The sequence below is a fragment of the Aotus nancymaae genome, unplaced genomic scaffold (assembly GCF_030222135.1).
Source record: "Aotus nancymaae isolate 86718 unplaced genomic scaffold, 86718_ANA_hifiasm-v0.15.2.pri h1tg000021l, whole genome shotgun sequence".
Classification (NCBI taxonomy): Eukaryota; Metazoa; Chordata; class Mammalia; order Primates; family Aotidae; genus Aotus; species Aotus nancymaae.
Genome location: NW_026988433.1, coordinates 21,721,202 through 21,738,959, shown reverse-complemented (window position 1 = coordinate 21,738,959; position 17,758 = coordinate 21,721,202). Strand labels below are relative to the sequence as shown.

The window sequence follows — 17,758 nt, the reverse complement described above, 5'->3', positions numbered from 1 at the left end:
ATGGTATCGGGGCACTTCCTTTCAGCTCAAATTCTGCGAATCCACAGCCTAGAAAGTGCCCTGAATCCAACAAGCGGGGGGTAATTAAGTTGTTAAGGTCCATCCCCGCCCTGCCCTGCTTACCAGACCTGGCTGCTCTTACTGGCTTCTTGGAGTTTGGTGTAGTAGTTTTTTTTTGTTATTTGCGGGGCTGGTGTTGAGATCATCGTGGAGTTAGGGCTATGGGCTTGGAGGGTCAGGGTCGGGGTCCAGGGGTGAAGAGTGGACACTGGAGAAGGGCAGATGGACAGGGTCAGGTTCAGATCTTGGTTCTTGTATCCTTGCTGTGTGGCTCTGGGCCAAGAACGTGGCCTCTCTGAGCCTCAGTGGCTCATTATGGAAAATGGGATGCCAGCACTTGCCTTAGTGGGTTGTTTTGAGCCAAATATAGGCTCAGGGAGGAGCTGGCATGATATGTTCTTACCCTGAAGGGTGGAAAAAGGGGAAGGAGGCCACTAGATCCCAGAGGTGGGACCCCAGGGTCCCTTCCTGGGATGGGCAGCAGCCTAGCTGCTCCCCACAGCAACCCCTGGCAGGCCCCACTGGTGCTGCTGGAAATCCCCCACCCAGTTCTTTGTGAATGGAAAAGGAAACCGAATGCACTAGAAGAGGTCGCTGAGTCCTGGCCCGATGGGGGGGCTTCCTCCCCCAGTGCAGGAGGGGCCACCTCAGCTTCCTTTCTGGGGCCCCATACCCCCTTTTTCCTATCTCCCCTCTGAGTTGAGGAGGAGTCTGTGGACCCTGCCACTGTTTGGCCTCTGGAATCACTGGGTGACAGCATACACTGAGGCGATTAAGGGCCATGTGGCCTCTGGGCCTCCCTTGCTATGGCTGCTGCCCGGGACCCCCCCACCCCTTGCCTGACTCGAACGCTGACCTTGGGCCTCCACACTCGGGTACCACCGTGGGAGGAGAGAGAAACCTCTCTCTAGGGTACCACTTGGAAGGGGGCCCTGACCTGTCTTCATCTGTGCACCCCATGTCATCTAGGAAACTGTCTGTAACTTGCTGGGGGCCTTCATGTCTGAGTCCTAATGTTTTTTTTCTTTTTTTCTTTTCTTTTCTTTTCTTTTTTTTGAGAAGGAGTTTCACTCTTGTTGCCCAGGCTGGAATGCAATGGTGCTATCTCGGCTCACCGCAACCTCTGCCTCCCAGGTTCAAGCGATTCTCCTGCCTCAGCCTCCCAAGTAGCTAGGATTACAGGCATGTACCACCACACCTGGCCAATTTTTTTTTTTTGTATTTTTAGTAGACACAGGGTTTCTCCATGTTGATAAGGTTGGTCTCAAACTCTCAACCTCAGGTGATCCATCCGCCTCAGCCTCCCAAAGTGCTGGGATTACAGGCGTGAGCCACTGTGCTTGGCATTATTTTGCTTTTTCAATTAATCAAGCTCATGGTAGAAACTATTAAAAAACAAACAGTACCTGAAAAATTTCCCACAATCTCACTACCCAGAGAGAACCAGCATTTCTATTTGGTCGATATCATTGTCAGTTGCCGTCATTTTTGTTTTGTTTTTGACACAGGGTCTTGCTCTGTCTCCCAGGCTGGAGTGCAGTGGCACCGTCTCGGCTCATTGCATCCTCAACCTCCTAGGCCAAAGTGATCTTCCACCTCAGCCTCCCAAGTAGCTGAGACTATTTAATGCTGCTATTAGCATAGACATTAGCAGGATACTATGCCCTGCTAATTTTTAAATTTTTTTGTAGAGACAGAATCTTACTCTGTTGCCTAGGCTCGTCTCAAACTTCCTAGGCTCAAGCAATCCTCCTGCCTGGTCTCCCAGAGTTCTGGGATTACAGACATGAGCCATCACCGCATCCAGCCTCTTCTCTTTCTTTAACTTTGCCTCCTCCCCCAAATCGCAATTCCTTCAGCAGTTGCTGGGAAGGGATTACTTTTTGCACAATTCTGTCTGGAGCCTTTGGTAGGCAGGAGCTTGTGGACAAAAACTTCAGCCCTTTCGGGCCTGGCATTCCACATACTATTTGGTCACCTGCTTTTTTCATTTTGTGTCTTGAACATTTTTCTGTATTTTTTTTTCCACCTCCCAGGTTCAAGTGATTCTCATGCCTCAGCCTTCCGAGTAGCTGAGACTACAGGCGCCCACCACCACACCCGGCTAATGTTTGTATTTTTAGTAGAGACGGGGTTTCACCATGTTGGCCAGGCTGGTCTCAAACTCCTGACCTCAGGTGATCTGCCCACCTCAGCCTCCCAAAGTGCTGGAATTACAGGTGTGAGCCACCGTGCCCAGCCCATTTCTAACTTTGTTGCTGGTATAGATGACCCTGGGATGAAGACCTTGTGTGTCAGTCCTGGTGCCCGCCTCTGATGACTTTCTTCTGCTCATTTCCTAGAAGGGGAGTGTTGGGTCAAGGCTTTTATGAACACTTCTGATGCATTCTTGCTCTCAAAGCTTTATTGAGATATAATTTACATACCATAACATTCACTTGTGTAGGCCAGGTATGGTGGCTTATGCCTGTAATCCCAGCACTTTGGGAGGCTGAGGCGGGCGGATCATGAGGTCAAGAGATCGAGACTCTCCTGGCCAACATGGTGAAACCCCATCTCTATTAAAATACAAAAATTAGCTGGGCATGGTAACACACACATGTAGTCCCAGCTACTTGGGAAGCTGAGGAGAATTGCTTGAACCCGGGAGGCAGAGGCTGTAGTGAGCCAAGATCATGCCACTGCACTCCAGCCTGGCAACAGAGCGAGACTATCTCAAAAATAAAATTTGCTTGTGTAAAGCATACAATTTATTGGTTTTTAGTATATTTACAGAGTTGTACAACCCTCACCATAATCTAATTTTAGAACATTTTCGTCATTGAAAAAGGAAACCTTGTACCCATGAACAATCACTCCCCATACCTCCCTCCTCGGCCCCTGGCAACCACTCCTCTCCTTTCTGTCTCCAGGGATTTGCCTATTCTGGACATTTCACATACATGCAACTGTAGACTACAAAGCCTTGTGTGTCTGGCTTCTTTCACTTAGCATCATGTTTTCGAGGTTCACCGAGGTTATAGCATGTGTTTTGTTCCTTTTTATGGCTGAATAATACTCCATTGTGTGGATTTACTACATTTTGCTTATTTGTTCATCACCTGATGGACATCAGGTTATCTCCACTTTCTGGCTGTTATGAATAATGCTGCTCTGATCATTTCTGGACAAGTTGTTGTATGGATCTGTGTTTTCATTTCTCTGTTTCATTTCTCTTGGGATACATCTAAGGCTAATTTTTTTCTCTACACTGCGCCGATAGTGTACTGGGGCACATAACAATTCTATGTTTAATAACAATAACGTTGGGCTGGGCACAGTGGCTCAGGCCTGTAATCCCAGCACTTTGGGAGGCTAAGGCAGGTGGATCACTTGATGTCAGAAGTTTGAGACCAGCCTGGCCAACATGGTGAAACCCCGTCTCCACTAAAAATACAAAAATTAACTGGGAGTGGTAGTGGCTGCCTGTAATCTCAGCTACTCAGGAGGCCAAGGCAGGAGAATTGCTTGAACCCAGGAGGCGGAGGCTGCAGCGAGCCAAGATCGTGCCACTGCACTCTAGCCTGGGCAACACCGTGAGACTCTGACTGAAAATAAGTAAATATACTGCCAACCTGTCTTCCAAAGCAACTGCACCTTTTTATATTCCCGGCAGCATTGCATGAGGACTCCAGTTTCTCTACATCCTTATCAATACTTGTTATTGTCTGTCTTGATTACAGCCATCCTAGCCATCCTAAAGGGTGTGAGGTATCTCAGTGTGGTTTATTTTTTTAAAACAGGGTCTTGCTCTGTCACACAGGCTGGAGTGCAGTGGCACTCTCTCAGCTCACTGCAGCCTTGAACTCCTGGGCTCATGCGATCCTCCCACCTCAGCCTCTTTAGTAGCTAGGATTACAGGTACATACCACCACACTCGGCTAATTTTTGTTTTTTTTCCTACACTATGCTGATGTGGTTTTCTGTTTTTGTTTTTTGAAGAACTGGGGTTTCACCATATTGCCCAGGCTGGTCTCAAACACCTGGGCTCAAGTAAGCCTCCTGCCTCAGCCTCCCAATGTGCTGGGATTACAGGTGTGAGGTACTGGGTTTAGCCTCAGTGTGGTTTTGATTTGCATTTCCCCGATGGAAAATGGTGTTGAGCATCTTTTCATCTACCTAATAGCCATTTCTTACTCTTTTGATACATTATTTTTGAGTAGGCTTCCAGAAAGGTTATACCCATGTATCTTCTTGTCACCAGTGATGCCAGCACTGGGTATTATTTTAAAAACCTTTGCTACCTTCTGGATGAAAAGTGGTTATCTTATCCTTTCTAAGTGTGACTGACCATTTCTCTTTGTTAAAAATTGAGATATATTCTATAACATAAAATTCACTTGTTTAAAGTGTAGAATGCATTGACTTTTAGTCTATTTAAACAATTGTGCAATGATCACTGTCTAATCCAGAACATTTCCATCACCCTAGAAAAAATCTCAGAGCAGTCAGTCCCAAAACTCCCTGAGTTTTCTGTCCCTGTGGAGTTGGACTGGTTCTCTTCTGTTCCGTGGTCACACACATTCCTTGTGATTTATCAGGTTATTTCCTCAGCATATTTGTCTCCTGCACCACCTGCCTTTTTCTTGATTTGTGAGCACTCTCACGGCATAGGTATTAGCTCTGTCCCATGTTTCCCTGGTTTCCAATTTGACTTTTTAGTTTTGCTCCTGCATTTCTTGACCTATGGAGGTTTGCAAGTTCCAGGCAGTAAAATCCTGTGATCTTTTCCTTTATGGTTTTGTTCTTTGCTTTTTCTCCTTAGAAAGGCTTTTCCCCACTGAGGATCAGATAAATACTTAGGTTTTATTCTAGTTCTGTCTTGGTTTCCTTTTTTAGTTATTGAATCCAGCTGGGCTTTTGTTCTGCGTGGCTGATATGATTTCCTGTTGTTTTGTGATGTCAGTGAGCAGCTCTGTGTTAAGGCCTGTGACATAATAAGTGCTCAGTAAACAAGCTAAAATGATAGTCATGAAAGTCCGTGCCGGATGGAGCTCAGAAGGACGTGGGATTCCAGTGCTGTGCTCTGGCTGGAGGAGAACCTGGCCCTGCTGTGCTCGCTGGTTGGGAGCCCCCCTGCCCCAGAAGTCCTTGCTCTCACCTCTTCTTCTGAATCATCATTCTTCGAAGGCAGGCAGTAGCTACCGTTGTCTGGGGCTTTGGGGATCTTGATGGTGATGAGTCCCCTCTCCTCTAGTGCACTCCCCCCACCCAAGATGGGTGACAGAGATTTTTTGTTGTTTCTTAACCACATCTTTTTCCACCCACACCCGGTGCAGAACAGATGCTTGGCTGGGGTTTCCCCGAGCTGGTCCTGGCTCTGTGGCAGGGGGTTGGGCTGTTAGCACCCCATTCAAGCCTGGGGACCTGGCCTCGCTGGTGTGTGATACTTAGACCCAGCCCTGGGGCCCCATGATACCCTCCCCGACTGTCACAGACTTGGGGGCCTGGCTGCTGTCCTCACTGGTGTTTGTTTTTGAGAGGGAGTCTTGAGAAGTTGCCCAGTCTGGAGTGCAGTGGTGCAATCTCAGCTCACTGCAACCTCCACCTCCCTCGTTCAAGTAATTCTCCTGCCTCAGCCTCCAGAGTAGCTGGGATGACGGGTGTGTGCCACCATGCCTGGCTAATTTTACTATTTTTAGTAGAGACAGGGTGTCATCATTGGCCACGTTGGTCTCAAACTCCTGACCTCAAGTGATCCACCCGTCTTGGCCTCCCAAAGTGCTGGGATTACAGGCATGAGCACCCCCCACCCAGTGCAGGGAAGCCGGGCTCGCCCCCTCCCTGCCAAGGGAGCTGCTTGCTCTTCCTTCTGCTTGGAGGCCAGCACAGCCTAGCACTCGGGGTTTGGGGCATCCATGGGCTTGTGGTGGCCAGGAACAGGAGGTGTCACTTGAGAAAGGTGTGGCCAAGGGTAGGGGTGCTGGGCTCAGCCAGGCTGGCCACGGGGGGACAGCTAGGAGCAGGATGTGGTCATGCGAGGCATGGACTGATGGCAACTGGTATGCAGCAGGGGAGGTCCACTGGGACTGGGCCTGGAGTGGGGTCTGGTGGCCTGCCGGGTATGGAGCTGAGCACTGCCCAGAGATGCCATCCTGTCCTCAGAAGTGGCTCAGGCCTGCTGGGGACAGTGTGAGCAGGTGGAAGCTGCTGTGTGTCCTGTGCTATGTGCTGGCCCATTGGCTGTCAATGCAGCACAGCTCCCAAGGCCTGACAGTTGTTTGTCCTTATTTGGTACTCGAGAGCCCAGTGGTTTGGCCAGAATGGTGCCCTGTGCGGAGGGCACGGCAGGGCATAGCTTGAGTGAAGGTGTGGAGGGAGAAGGCCCTGGGGATGTGGCTCCTCTCCTTCTATCCTGCCCCCCTGCAAGGCCCCATCCCTGGGCATTCCTCCCAGGTGGGCTGGATGGGGCCTGGACTTCCTGTCCATGTGTCAGGGGTGAGAGCACCAGGGGAAGGTGCCCATGGGGTGGGGTGGGGAGTGTGGGGAATTCCAGGCATCATCCCTTGTAAGCCACTGCCTTGCACATAGCCTCCTCAACGGCAGGCCCGAGAACAGAAGTGTCCCACCATCCTCACAGTGGGTTGCAGGGGCCATGTGTACCCCGTTCCTCTACCCTTGACTACCTTGTGGAGTCGACACCCACATCTGAGGAGGGGACCATGTGGCTGCCTGGGACTCTGGACTGGTCTGGGAGTAGGTGTGGTGGGGGCTCTTTACCTGCACGAAGGTCTCCCTCTGGGTGTCTGTCACTGTGGGGAGGCCACTCTAGCATCTGAAAGGGGCTCTGTCCTGGCCATCATGATTCTGTGTTGGGGGGCTGGTCACTGTCTCTCTGAGAGGGGTCTTTGTGTCTGTGTCCCTCTGATTCTTTGACATGCAGGAGAACCCTGATGGGAACTGAGGGGGAATTCACTCTGGGGTTTTAGACAGGTCCCCAAGCATCTCTGGCTAATCACTCCTCCCCCTCCCCTCATCCCCCCACCCCCATTCCACACGCAGATGGGAAAGGCAGGCCAGTGTGTGTCCTGTTGCCCACATTGCACTCACTCAGTGTGAGCTGGGGTGGCATCTGCCTGGAGGGGGAATCTGACTCTGAACAGGGCTGCTGTATTTGGGGGCATCTCATTCACCATGTCTGTCTCTGCCTCCACCATCTGACTGGGAGAATTCCTCTCGGGGTTGGGGTGGGCACCAAGCCTTGCTCCCAGTGGGGGCCCAGCCCTGGGTGGGGCTCAGAGGAGGTGCTTGGAGGGTTTGCCAGGTGGACAGATGGATGAACATTTGATTGGCCCTGAAGCCCTCAAATGTCTGGGAAGCAGGGGGAGGTTTGTGTTTCTGGTGCCAGGGGGCTCTTGCCAGGAAAGGGGAAAAGCTGACTTGACCCATGTGGCTTTTCTGGAAGCTTCTCCCTTCTGTTTCCTGCTCCCCTGCGGTGACAGGGCACCTCAGGCAGCAGGGTGCAGACCAAGGCGGGATCTGGCCTATAATGAATGGGCCAGGTGTTCTGGGCAGCAGGCAGACTCACTTGTAGACATCCCAAGGAATGGGTTCCATTATCATCCCCATTTTACAGGTGAGGAAACTGAAACACAGTGGGCCAAGGTTGATTTGCTCAGGGCCCGGGATTTGAAGGGCCTGAGAAGGAAGGGATGGGCTTGGGGTCCTGGTCGAGGGCAGAACAGAGAAGCACCCTGTGGCCTATAGTTCCCACACTGATTTGGTCACTAGAACTGGCTCATTGCCTTCAGTTTGCCTCTCAAGGAACTGGGGAAAAGGGGGCTGAGATCACCCACCACACCCCATACTTCCCTCTACCTCCCAGGCACTTCAGAGCTTGGGGTCCCAGGTACACACCCAAATGCTCATCCATCTGTCCACCTGGCAAACCCTCTAAGTACCTCCTTTGGGCTTGCGCCAGGGCTGGGTCCCCGCTGGGAGCAAGGCTTTGTGCCCACCCCAACCCCCGAGAGGAACTCTCCCAGTCAGATGGTGGAGGCAGCTGCATCATCAGGAAACCATGGCCAGTCCGATAAGCTCAGTGCTGAGGGAGAGGCACAGGAATTATACTAACCATGACTTAGTGGCCATAGAAGGTTCCCTGGAGGAGGGGAGGTTTTCTCTGCTGGGACGTACAGTTTGGGTCAGGCAAGGCATCACAAATGCAGGGACCTGGCGGCGGGAGGAGGTGTGGGTGGGAAGGCAGCTGGAGGGAGACCCTATATTGCAGGTGCTGGGGCTAGGCAGATGAGGGTTGGAGCCCCAGCTCTACTTGGCTCTTCCCCGTGGCTGGGGCATGGGGTGATTTTGGCTTTCTGTCTGTAGCATGGGGGCTCCTGATGTGCCCTTACAAAGAGGTCAGCAGGCTTCCACATCTGAGCCTGCCTTTCAACCTGCCCTCTTACCTGGCCAGCTGGAGGGGCCCTGGGAGGCCTACCCCCACCCTGACTGCACTGACTTGCAGCTTCCCTGTCACTCATGGTCTCCACTGGGGTGGGGCATGGCAGTAGGGGCCATCATTCCCTGTGTCCCCCGTTACCCAGCACAAAGGATGCTTGGCCAGCAAAAGGCCTATGATGAATGTTGAGTACCTACCACCTAGCAGGCATTGGCTTGCTGCCAAGGACACCACGTGAGCAAAGCGACGTCACGGCAGAGCCCTGCATCAAGGAATGGGCGAGACCAGCTCATAGAACAGCAGGCAGGGAAGGAAGTGAAGGGGCTTCTGCGACTGTGGTTTTAGATACTGTGGTCAAGCAGGGCCTTCCTGAGGGAATGACAATTTGAGAAGCAGTGATATTTGTGAAGCTATGTGGGGAGCTGCCTCTGAGGGCATAGCAGATGTGCAGGCTCCAAGTGTGCCTGGTACACTGAAGAAGAGTGGAGGCCAGTATGGCTGGATCAGAGTAAGGTAGGGAGAGCCAAGAGGCTGAGGAGGTAATGGGGGTCTCTCAGATAGGGACCACAGGGGAATTTTTTCTTCTTTTTTCAAAGAGAGTCTTGCAGAGTCGCCCAGGCTGCAGTACAGTGCAGCGATCTCAGCTCACTGCAACCTCTGCCTCCTGAGGTCAAGCCATTCTCCTGCCTCAGCCTCCTGAGTGGCTGGGACTACAGGCACCCACCACTACGCCTGGCTAATTTTTGTATTTTTAGTAGAGATGGGGTTTCACTGTTTTGGCCAGGCTGGTCTCAAACTCCTGACCTTGTGATCCTCCCTGCTCAGCCTCCCAAAGTGCTGGGATTACAGTTGTGAGCCACTGTGCCTGGCTGGGAGTTTCTTTTGAGATGGGATTTTGCTCTGTTGCCTAGACTGGAGTGCAGGGGCACTACCATAGTTCACGGCAGCCTTGGCCTCCCTGCCTTAGCCTCCTGTAGCTGCAGGGGTTTTACGCTGAGGAGGAGAGTAGGCTGGAGCAGCATGGTGGGGGTGGGAATAGTTAATTCTGGAATACTTGGGTGTAGTCTGATGGGATAGCAATTTTTTGATGCTGCCCAGCTCCCAGGTGGTCCAAGTGTCATACTGTTTTCTGGCCTTACTCCTCTTCCCTCACTGGGGGCTCCTTGTGAACATGCCCCTTTTCCCCAGCAGTTGTCTGGGATTGGAATCCAGGCTGCTCGGCTCCCAGCACCCACCACCCACCACTTTCTGCCTTTGAGCGATGGGCTGTGCCTCCCCTCCTGCAAATCTTCTGTGGCTCACTGGCACCTGGGGGAAGATGGGGGACAGAGGCCTCCCTGCCCAGCCCTCTCAACCTCAGACGCCAGTGGGTGTCAGACCCACCAGGGCCCATGTTAAAATGCAGATTCCAGGCTCTCTTCCAGATGTCCTGTGCCAGCAGGTCATAGAAGTGCCCTGTGCTCGTGGTGGCTCACGCCTATAATCCCAGCACTTTGGGTTGGGAGTTTGAGCCCCGCCCCCCCACCAACTAAAAAAATACAAAAATTAGCCAGGTGTGGTGGCTCATGCCTATAATCCTAGCTATTCAGGAGGCTGAGGGAGGAGAATCACTTCAACCTGGGAGGCAGAGTTTTCAGTGAGCTGAAATTGGAGGTTGCAGTGAGCCTGGGCAACAAGAGTGAAACTCAAGTCTCTCAAACAAACAGAAAAAGAAGGCGCCCTGTGCTGTGATCACTCCCCCTTGCAGGTCTCTGAGCCTCAGCCTTCTCATCTGTGAAGTGGGTAAAGGCACAAGAGGGTCACGTGAGGCTCAAACACACTGTTCCTTGTACAGAGATGGCTCAGGGCAGGGTGGTGAGGCTTCTCTCTCATAAATCTCACTGTCCGTGATGCCCAGGATTGTCCTTTGTTCTGGAACCATGACCTTCCTACTTGGTTTCACTGTCCTTTCCTTGATGATGTGACGTTTCTGTGACTTCCTCTTGGAAAACTTTTGAAATGTTGCTGGCCTATGAATTCTACAATCTGGAAACCGCTGGCAGGCTGCCCAGGCTCCAGTGCCCAGCACACAGCAGATGCTCACTAAAGGGCGGTGTGGGGTCTATGAGCATCATTTCCAGCCACAGCCAAGCCCCTGTTGTCTTCTAGCCTGGGGCTGTGCCTTCTGCTCTCTGTGTGTTGGCTCTTGCTATTCCCGTAACCTCCAATGCCTTTTCCTGCACCATCTCCACTTTGGAGAATATTCAGCACACATTACTGCCCCTTACTCTGTGCCTGGCTAAGACTCAAAGATGGAAAAGGAGAAGGGAGGCCTTCTTGAGCCTCTGGTGCATGGGAGCAGGGGAGTGACAACTCAGGAGGGCTGCCCAGGGAGCGGCCTTCTTGCTCCCAAGTCTCCCTAAGGCTAGACTCCTAAGGGCCCTGTGCTCCTCCCTGCCTTACCATTCCCCTGCAATCCTTCCATACCCGCAGGAGCTCCTTTGCACACACGATGCCCATATTCTCAGGGGTATCCCACCTTAGAAAATGCAGACTCTTGCTTGAGCCCAGGAGGTCAAGGCTGCAGTGAGCCAGTATACGACACTACACTCTAGCCTGGTTAACAGAGGGACCCTGCCTCAAAAATAAACCAAACACATACACACTCACACACTCTCTCTCTTTGGGAGGCTGAGGCAGAAAGATCACTTGAGCCAGGAGTTTTGAGACCAGCCTGGGCACCATAGCGAGATCCTATCTCGTGTGGTGGCATGTCTGTAATCCCACCTACCTGACAGGCCAAGGCAGGAAGCTCACTTGAGCCCAGGAATGCCTGGGTCACAGAGCAAGACCCTGTGTCTTTAATAATAATAATAATAATAAAAAAAAAAAAAAAAAAATTGAAGACTGAGGCTAGGAGAGGTGAGTCACTCATTTAATGGAAGAGAAGGCAGAGTTGGGACACTTAGGCGCAGGACTAAGTGTCCCAAACCCCAGGGGTGGTGAAGTTCCTGCATGGTGGTTCTACAGCCTGGAAGGGTTTCTGGGCAGGATACTGGGTGGCTTTTAGCAACTAAGCTGTCTTGATGCTGCCCACCCCAGAGAATGGCCGAAAGGCACCATGTTTAGGGAGAGTTTGTAAGGTCAGGACCTTCCTCACCTCAACCCTGTATTACCTGGGGTTGGTAAGGCCTATGAAAGAAGTCAAAGTCTGGGTAATGCATTGGTTCAATAGGTTTCTCTGCTGCAGGACTTTTCAGAGCCTTTAACAGACTGCTCAGCAGCATTCTCTGTGCACAAATGACTATACTCTCTCAGAGAATCCTTGTTTGCACTGGCTGCCAGGAAGCTCAGAGACAAATCTGTGGCAAGAGGGACTGTTTGTGTTGTAGCAAGCAGCTGTCTCCTTCCCAACTCTTTCTGGATGTTTCTAACCTGACTAAAATTGTTTTTGGAAGGAGGCAAGGCATCTTTTAACTTTTTTTTTTTTTTTAAAAGACTGAGATTCACTCTGTCTCCCAGGCTGCAGTGCAGTGGTGTGATCTTGGCTCACTGCAACCTCTGCCTACTAGGTTCAAGTGATTCTCCTGCCTGAGCTTCCCAAGCAGGTTGACTTTTTGATACCAGACAGTAAGCTTGGATTAAGTATTTTCTGTAATAATGCTCATTCATTCATTCATCCTGGAAGCATCCACTTCAGGCTCTGGGCTGGGGTGAGGGATTCAGCCATCCAGGACAGGATCTGGAATTTGTTCTGCTCCTTTTCTGACCCCCTCCTTCTCCTCCTCCTGTAAGAACGTCAACAAGACCTGCTTACTGGCCCCCTATTACTGAAAGGAAACTGAACCTCCAGTTAGTGTCCTGCCCAAGGTCTCAAAGGTAGTTAAGTGATAGAGCTAGGGCTCCTCTAACCACCTGCAGAGCTAGGCCCAGGCCGCCAGTTGCCTCCTTGAGAGCACAGGTGTGGCAGAGGCATGGCTGGTGCTGGAGGGTTGACTGAGGCCTGTCCCACTGCTGCTGTATGCAGATGAATGTGGGCTCAAAGGCCCTGGGGGAGGTAAGACCACCAAGGGGCTAGTGTGGCCTGGAGATTCCAGTGAGTGGGCGGTCTCTCCCCAAGGCTGGTCTAGGCCAGGCCCTTACTCCTGGGGTGGGTCAGATGCTGTCCTGCCCTCCGGTGTCCCAGAAGGAGGGGGACAGCCAGCAGGCCTGCTTGTTATGAGCTTTCCCACTTTAAAGTTCAAGCTGATTCCCACAGCCCTGAAGCCCCTTGGTGGCTTCTGGGGGCCGCTGTGGTAGCTTCACCTGTGCCTCTTCCTGCTGTCTTGCCAGGGGAGGCCCATGCCATTGGCTTTGCTCTCCATGCAGGTGAGATCAGGCCACCAGGCCTCTGGCCTTTGACTGGTATGTCCAACCCAGGCCCTCTGCTGAGTGCCTGAGGGAACAGGTGGTATAACAGACCTCACTCAAGGTGGTTATGAGGACCTGGTAGGGTGGGGTATGGCCCAATACTTTGGAAGACTCTAGAATGGCCATCTTGGCCCTAGTACACATTTGTGCCAAGGCAGGTACCCTGTCCCTCAGCACATGGGAAGTGGCAGCAGGTAGCAAGACAGTTTCCAGGTGACAGCATGAGGGCAAGTGAGGCCTAGAGAGATGGGAAGGGTCTGGTGCCTCCAGCTTGTCACATTCCTACCAGGTGGGAGAAAGGGGAGATCCTCAGGTGAGAGGGAGTCAGGGAGGGCTGTGTGCCCCCACGAGGCTGGTGTTTCATCTCCACTTCACAGATGAGGGGACTGTGGCTCAGAGACCTTTGCAGGGGGACTGATCACAGCATAGGGCCCTCTGAAGGGAGCCTGGGACTGCATTTCTGTGTGGGCCCTGGGTGGAACTGGAACCAGGCTGGCTTTCCTGGCTCCCAGCCTTTTGGCTTCCTCATGTTCTTGGCCTTCTTTTCACAACAAACTCAGAAGCAGCTGAGTAGTTGGTTGCGTTGTCTGCACATGCACCGAAGCATGTTTCATTTTGGCTGTGACATTCCTTTGTTGTCCCCGTCTTGTAATTAGCATAGTAGGTTGGTTATAGTATGCGGAATTTCACCAAAGGATGGTAAGGGAACATGTGACAAAATGGGCAATAGTTCTTTAAGGCTGAGAGAAGCTCGGTGTATACCCAGCAGCTGGGCCACTCAGAGGGGACTGTCATGCTATCAGTACTGTAGTGGGAACCAAGCAGGCTTTCCTCACCGACCTGTTAACAACAGCTGTTCAAGTCAGGCCTTTTCCTTGTGCTAGCTCACCTCATGAAAAATGAACTCTGACTTACGGATGACAACTAAGGCATGGAGGGTAAAACCCCTTGTCCAGCGTTGTATAAGAAGTGGCAGGGTCAGGGCTGAACCTTAAAACCTAGAGGGTAGGGCTGGGCATGGTGGCTCACACCTGTAATCCCAGCACTTTGGGAGGGCAAGGTGGGTGGATCACCTGAGGTCAGGAGTTCGAGACCAGCCTGGCAAACATGGTGAAACCCCATCTCTACTAAAAATACAAAAATTAGTCGGGCATGGGTGCCCGTAATCCCAGCTATTCGGGAGACTGAGGCAGGAGAATCACTTCAACCCAGGAGGTGGAAGTTGTAGTGAGCCAAGATTGCACCACTGCACTCCAGCCTGGGTGATGAAGTGAGACTTCATCTCAAAAAAAAAAAAAAAAAAAAAAAATCCTAGAGGGTAAAAGAACTGTAACATCTGGGATAAAGTTAGCTGTAGAAATAAACACAAGTCTTACTGTTGGGGCAGTGTCAGAGCTGGCCTGCATGACTTTGAGATTCCTAGCAGCCAGAGCAAAGAAAGAAATGGATTATTCCCACTGGAGCCACAGTGGCCATAACAAACAGAAGCCATCTGTCTGGATTCTGGGAATGGAGAAGACTTGCTCTTCAGAAATAGACACTGCAAGATGTGGTGGGTGACATCTACTATCAAATGTCAGTAGATACCTGAAATGATGTGGCCACTTTCATCACCCAACCACGGTATGACCCAAGCTGGGTCCAGGGAGCAGCTGTTGCTGACCTGGCTTGACTTTTGAGGCAGGTGGAATAGTGGGCACATGAGAGGGGGAACTGAAGCTGCCACAGCTGCTGACACAGCCCCCAGGTTTGAGCTTGGCTCTCCCATCACCCGTCCCCTCATAGCTTAATGGACATCTGGTGGTCCTTCCCTGCAGTGGCCAGAGTCCTGTTGTGGGCTGTCCAGGCTGAGGTTTTGGCTGCAGCAGGGGTAGTCCCGCCCCCATGTGCCCACAAGCTGTAACCTGGCTGGAGCCTCTGGCATAGGACACTCACACCACCAGGAAGCTCAGGGACGGACCCCAGCTCTGATACTTGGCAGGCTTGGGTTGAGACTGTAGTTCTAGGCCAGACAAACGTGGGGCCAGGGCAGCTCTCACAGGCTGCTGTGCAGAGTCGGGAAAGAACCCCTGGTTGTGCTCAGCTAGTAGGCAGGTGGCTGCCAGGCTGGCTGTGGGTGAGGAGGGGAATCCTCTTTTCACCACTGCCTGCCTGCTCAGCATTTCCTTAGCTGCTGGGGGTGGAGCCAGCTTGCAGGGGCCAGAGTCAGAGTGAAACCAGCGGCTCTGCTGGTTAATCTCAGCACTCACACTGGGGACTAGGCCTGGAGTGGAAGTGAAAGGGAAACCAGGCCTGTTCCCCTCCAGGCCTGGCCTACTTCCTCCCAGTGATCCTTAAGGCCTGCAGCCAGTGGGGAGGGTGGGCGCCAGGCAGGGACAACTGGAAAAGTAGCCGAAGGAAGTGGCCACTTGCACCTTACCCATCTTGCAGACAGGAAATGAAGGCTCTGCAGGGCTGGCTGGCTGTGAAAATGGACAACGGTACAGAGGCCCCACTCCCTGCAAACTGAGCTGTTCCCACTGCCCATGTGGATGCCATGCGAGGCCTCACTCTGCCTGCCCCATCCTGGCTGGTGCTGGTCACTTCAGGCTGGAATTTTCTTTTTTTTTTTTTTGAGATGGAGTCTCATTCTACTGCCCAGGCTGGAGTACAGTTCAAGCAATTCTCCTCCTCAGCCTCCCAAGAAGCTGGGATTAGAGTTGTATGCAACCATGCCCAGCTTTTTTTTTTTTAGTAGCGATGGGGTTTTACCTTATTAGCCAGGCTGATCTTGAACTCCTAACCTCAGGTGATCTGCCCACCTCAGTCTCCCAGAGTGTTGGGATTCACTGAGCCCAGTCCAGGCTAGAATTTTCTAGTCATTCAGCTTCCTAGCGAGAGGCTTATGTTGGTCATTCCCGCAGTCGTTACTCTCCCCCAGCCTGTTGTGTTCACCAACCAGAGTAGACCTGGGAGCTCCCAGGAGACCTGCTGGCAGGGCCCCAAGTGGGGCCAGGCTGGCCTCTCACCTCCTGTTCATTGACTCTCCTGCAGAGGGGGTAAGAGAAGGAGAAAGGAAGTGGCCAGGCCACTGGTCATGATCCTTCCATCAAAGGTACCTGGCACCTCTGTGTCTATAGCAAGCATCTGGTTTTGGGGGCCAATTCAATAGCACTAGCAGTCCAAGCACTAGCAGCTTGGAGCAGTCCAAGCTGTGCCCTTTTGGCCCAAGGTAGAGGTCAGATCACCTGAAGCCACAGTTGCTGGAACATCCTTTGTGCCTGCCTCTGCTTTCCATTCCCCTGCTCCTGGTTTGTTAGGGGCTGTGGTATTTTCTAGGAACATCTGGATGGAGGGGGCCCAGTGGGGCCACTTCTGTCTATTCCTCGTCTCTGGCTCTCTTCCCTTTTCTTATCGTCTTTTGGCCATCTTTTCAGTCTTATCACAAGAGGAAGGGGAGGTTTGCCCCTCCTCAGCAGATTCCCACCTGGAAGCAGCTGGCTTCTTGGCTTCAGAGTGCCCCACCACCGGAAGCATCTGCAGGGTCAGTTGAGACCTGGGAGCGGTGCTCCTACTGGCAAAGGAGTTCCTACCCACCCTGCGGCCCTATGTGCCGGGTGTCCTGGGAGGGTCCAGGGCCAAGATTTTGTTTTCCAGTGGCTAGCCCCTGCCCCTTTGGGCTTGGCGTGATGAGAGGGTAAGCAGCTGGCATCACCTGGCTGGGCAGGACCTCTTTGCTTACCAGTGGGGAGAGGAACGATGTCAGACACATGGCAGAGCAGGAATGTCCCCAGGCCAGGTCCAAAGGACTGAGAGGGCTGACTTCTGCCAGCACATGCTTCTTGGGATCTCAGTGTGAATGGTGTTCAGGAGGCTAGGGGAAGGCACTACAGGCTTAGAACCTACACAGCAACACCATAGACACTCTCTGCAAGGGGGATTCCTGGGGAGATTATGGACAAACTCAGCCTGGCTGGAAAAAAAAAGCATCAGGAACAAGCCTTCAGTGCGCCATCTTGGTCTCGTAGAGTTCAAGGCCCAAGCTACAAGCAGCTTGCTCCAACATCCAGGAGGTCCGGCGGTGCACACGCCTTGAGATGCCTGACAACCTCTACACGTTTGTGCTAAAGGTGAGTGACAAGGCTTTCCATACCCTGGGGCAATACAAATCCATACACATACGTCAGATCCAACGCTGTTCCCTTCCTCCCTGCTAGGTGAAGGACCGGACAGACATCATCTTTGAGGTGGGAGACGAGCAGCAGCTGAATTCATGGATGGCTGAACTCTGGGAGTGCACAGGCCGAGGGTGAGGCCCCAGTCCCTTGCCCCTGGCACAACCTTTGCTGCTACCACCCCTGACCTGCCCAGAGCCTTAACCTCAGCCTCTTCTCAAGCAGGCTGGAGAGCACAGAAGCAGAGATGCATATTCCCTCAGCCCTAGAGGCCAGCACGTCCAGCTCCCCAAGGGGCAGCACAGATTCCCTTAACCAAGGTGAGTAAACCAATGTGTAGGCCATTGTCTTCTGGGTACACTGGAACCCACACTCAGCCCAGGACGACCATCACCCACCTTCTGTTAACAGGTGCTTCTCCTGGGGGGCTCCTGGACCCAGCCTGCCAGAAGACAGACCACTTCCTGTCCTGCTACCCCTGGTTCCATGGCCCCATCTCCAGAGTGAAAGCAGCTCAGCTGGTACAACTGCAGGGCCCTGATGCTCACGGCGTGTTCCTGGTGCGACAGAGCGAGACACGGCGTGGAGAATATGTGCTCACTTTCAACTTCCAGGGCATAGCCAAGGTATGGAGCGGGGCAGGGCAGGCGGGACCATGCCTCTTCTCCCCACTGGAGTTCAGGGCCCTAGAGGGACAGTCCGAGCCCACCGTCCTCTC

At 52.5% G+C, this 17,758-nt stretch overlaps 1 protein-coding gene across 2 annotated transcripts in view; it reads left to right on the top strand.

Annotated features, from left to right (window-relative positions):
- Positions 1–17,758, top strand: part of SH2B3 (SH2B adaptor protein 3) — a 33,645-nt gene that overhangs the window by 11,618 nt on the left and 4,269 nt on the right. Inside the window, exons 1-5 of one of the 2 annotated variants that reach the window (XM_012469059.3) lie at positions 36–5,229; positions 16,894–16,995; positions 17,083–17,174; positions 17,266–17,360; positions 17,452–17,666. In XM_012469059.3, the coding sequence (XP_012324482.1) occupies positions 5,062–5,229; positions 16,894–16,995; positions 17,083–17,174; positions 17,266–17,360; positions 17,452–17,666 (672 nt within the window). In that variant the 5' untranslated portion in view covers positions 36–5,061. Of the gene's footprint in view, positions 1–35; positions 5,230–16,893; positions 16,996–17,082; positions 17,175–17,265; positions 17,361–17,451; positions 17,667–17,758 lie in introns of those variants that run through there. The other variant, XM_012469058.3, reaches the window with a different exon arrangement.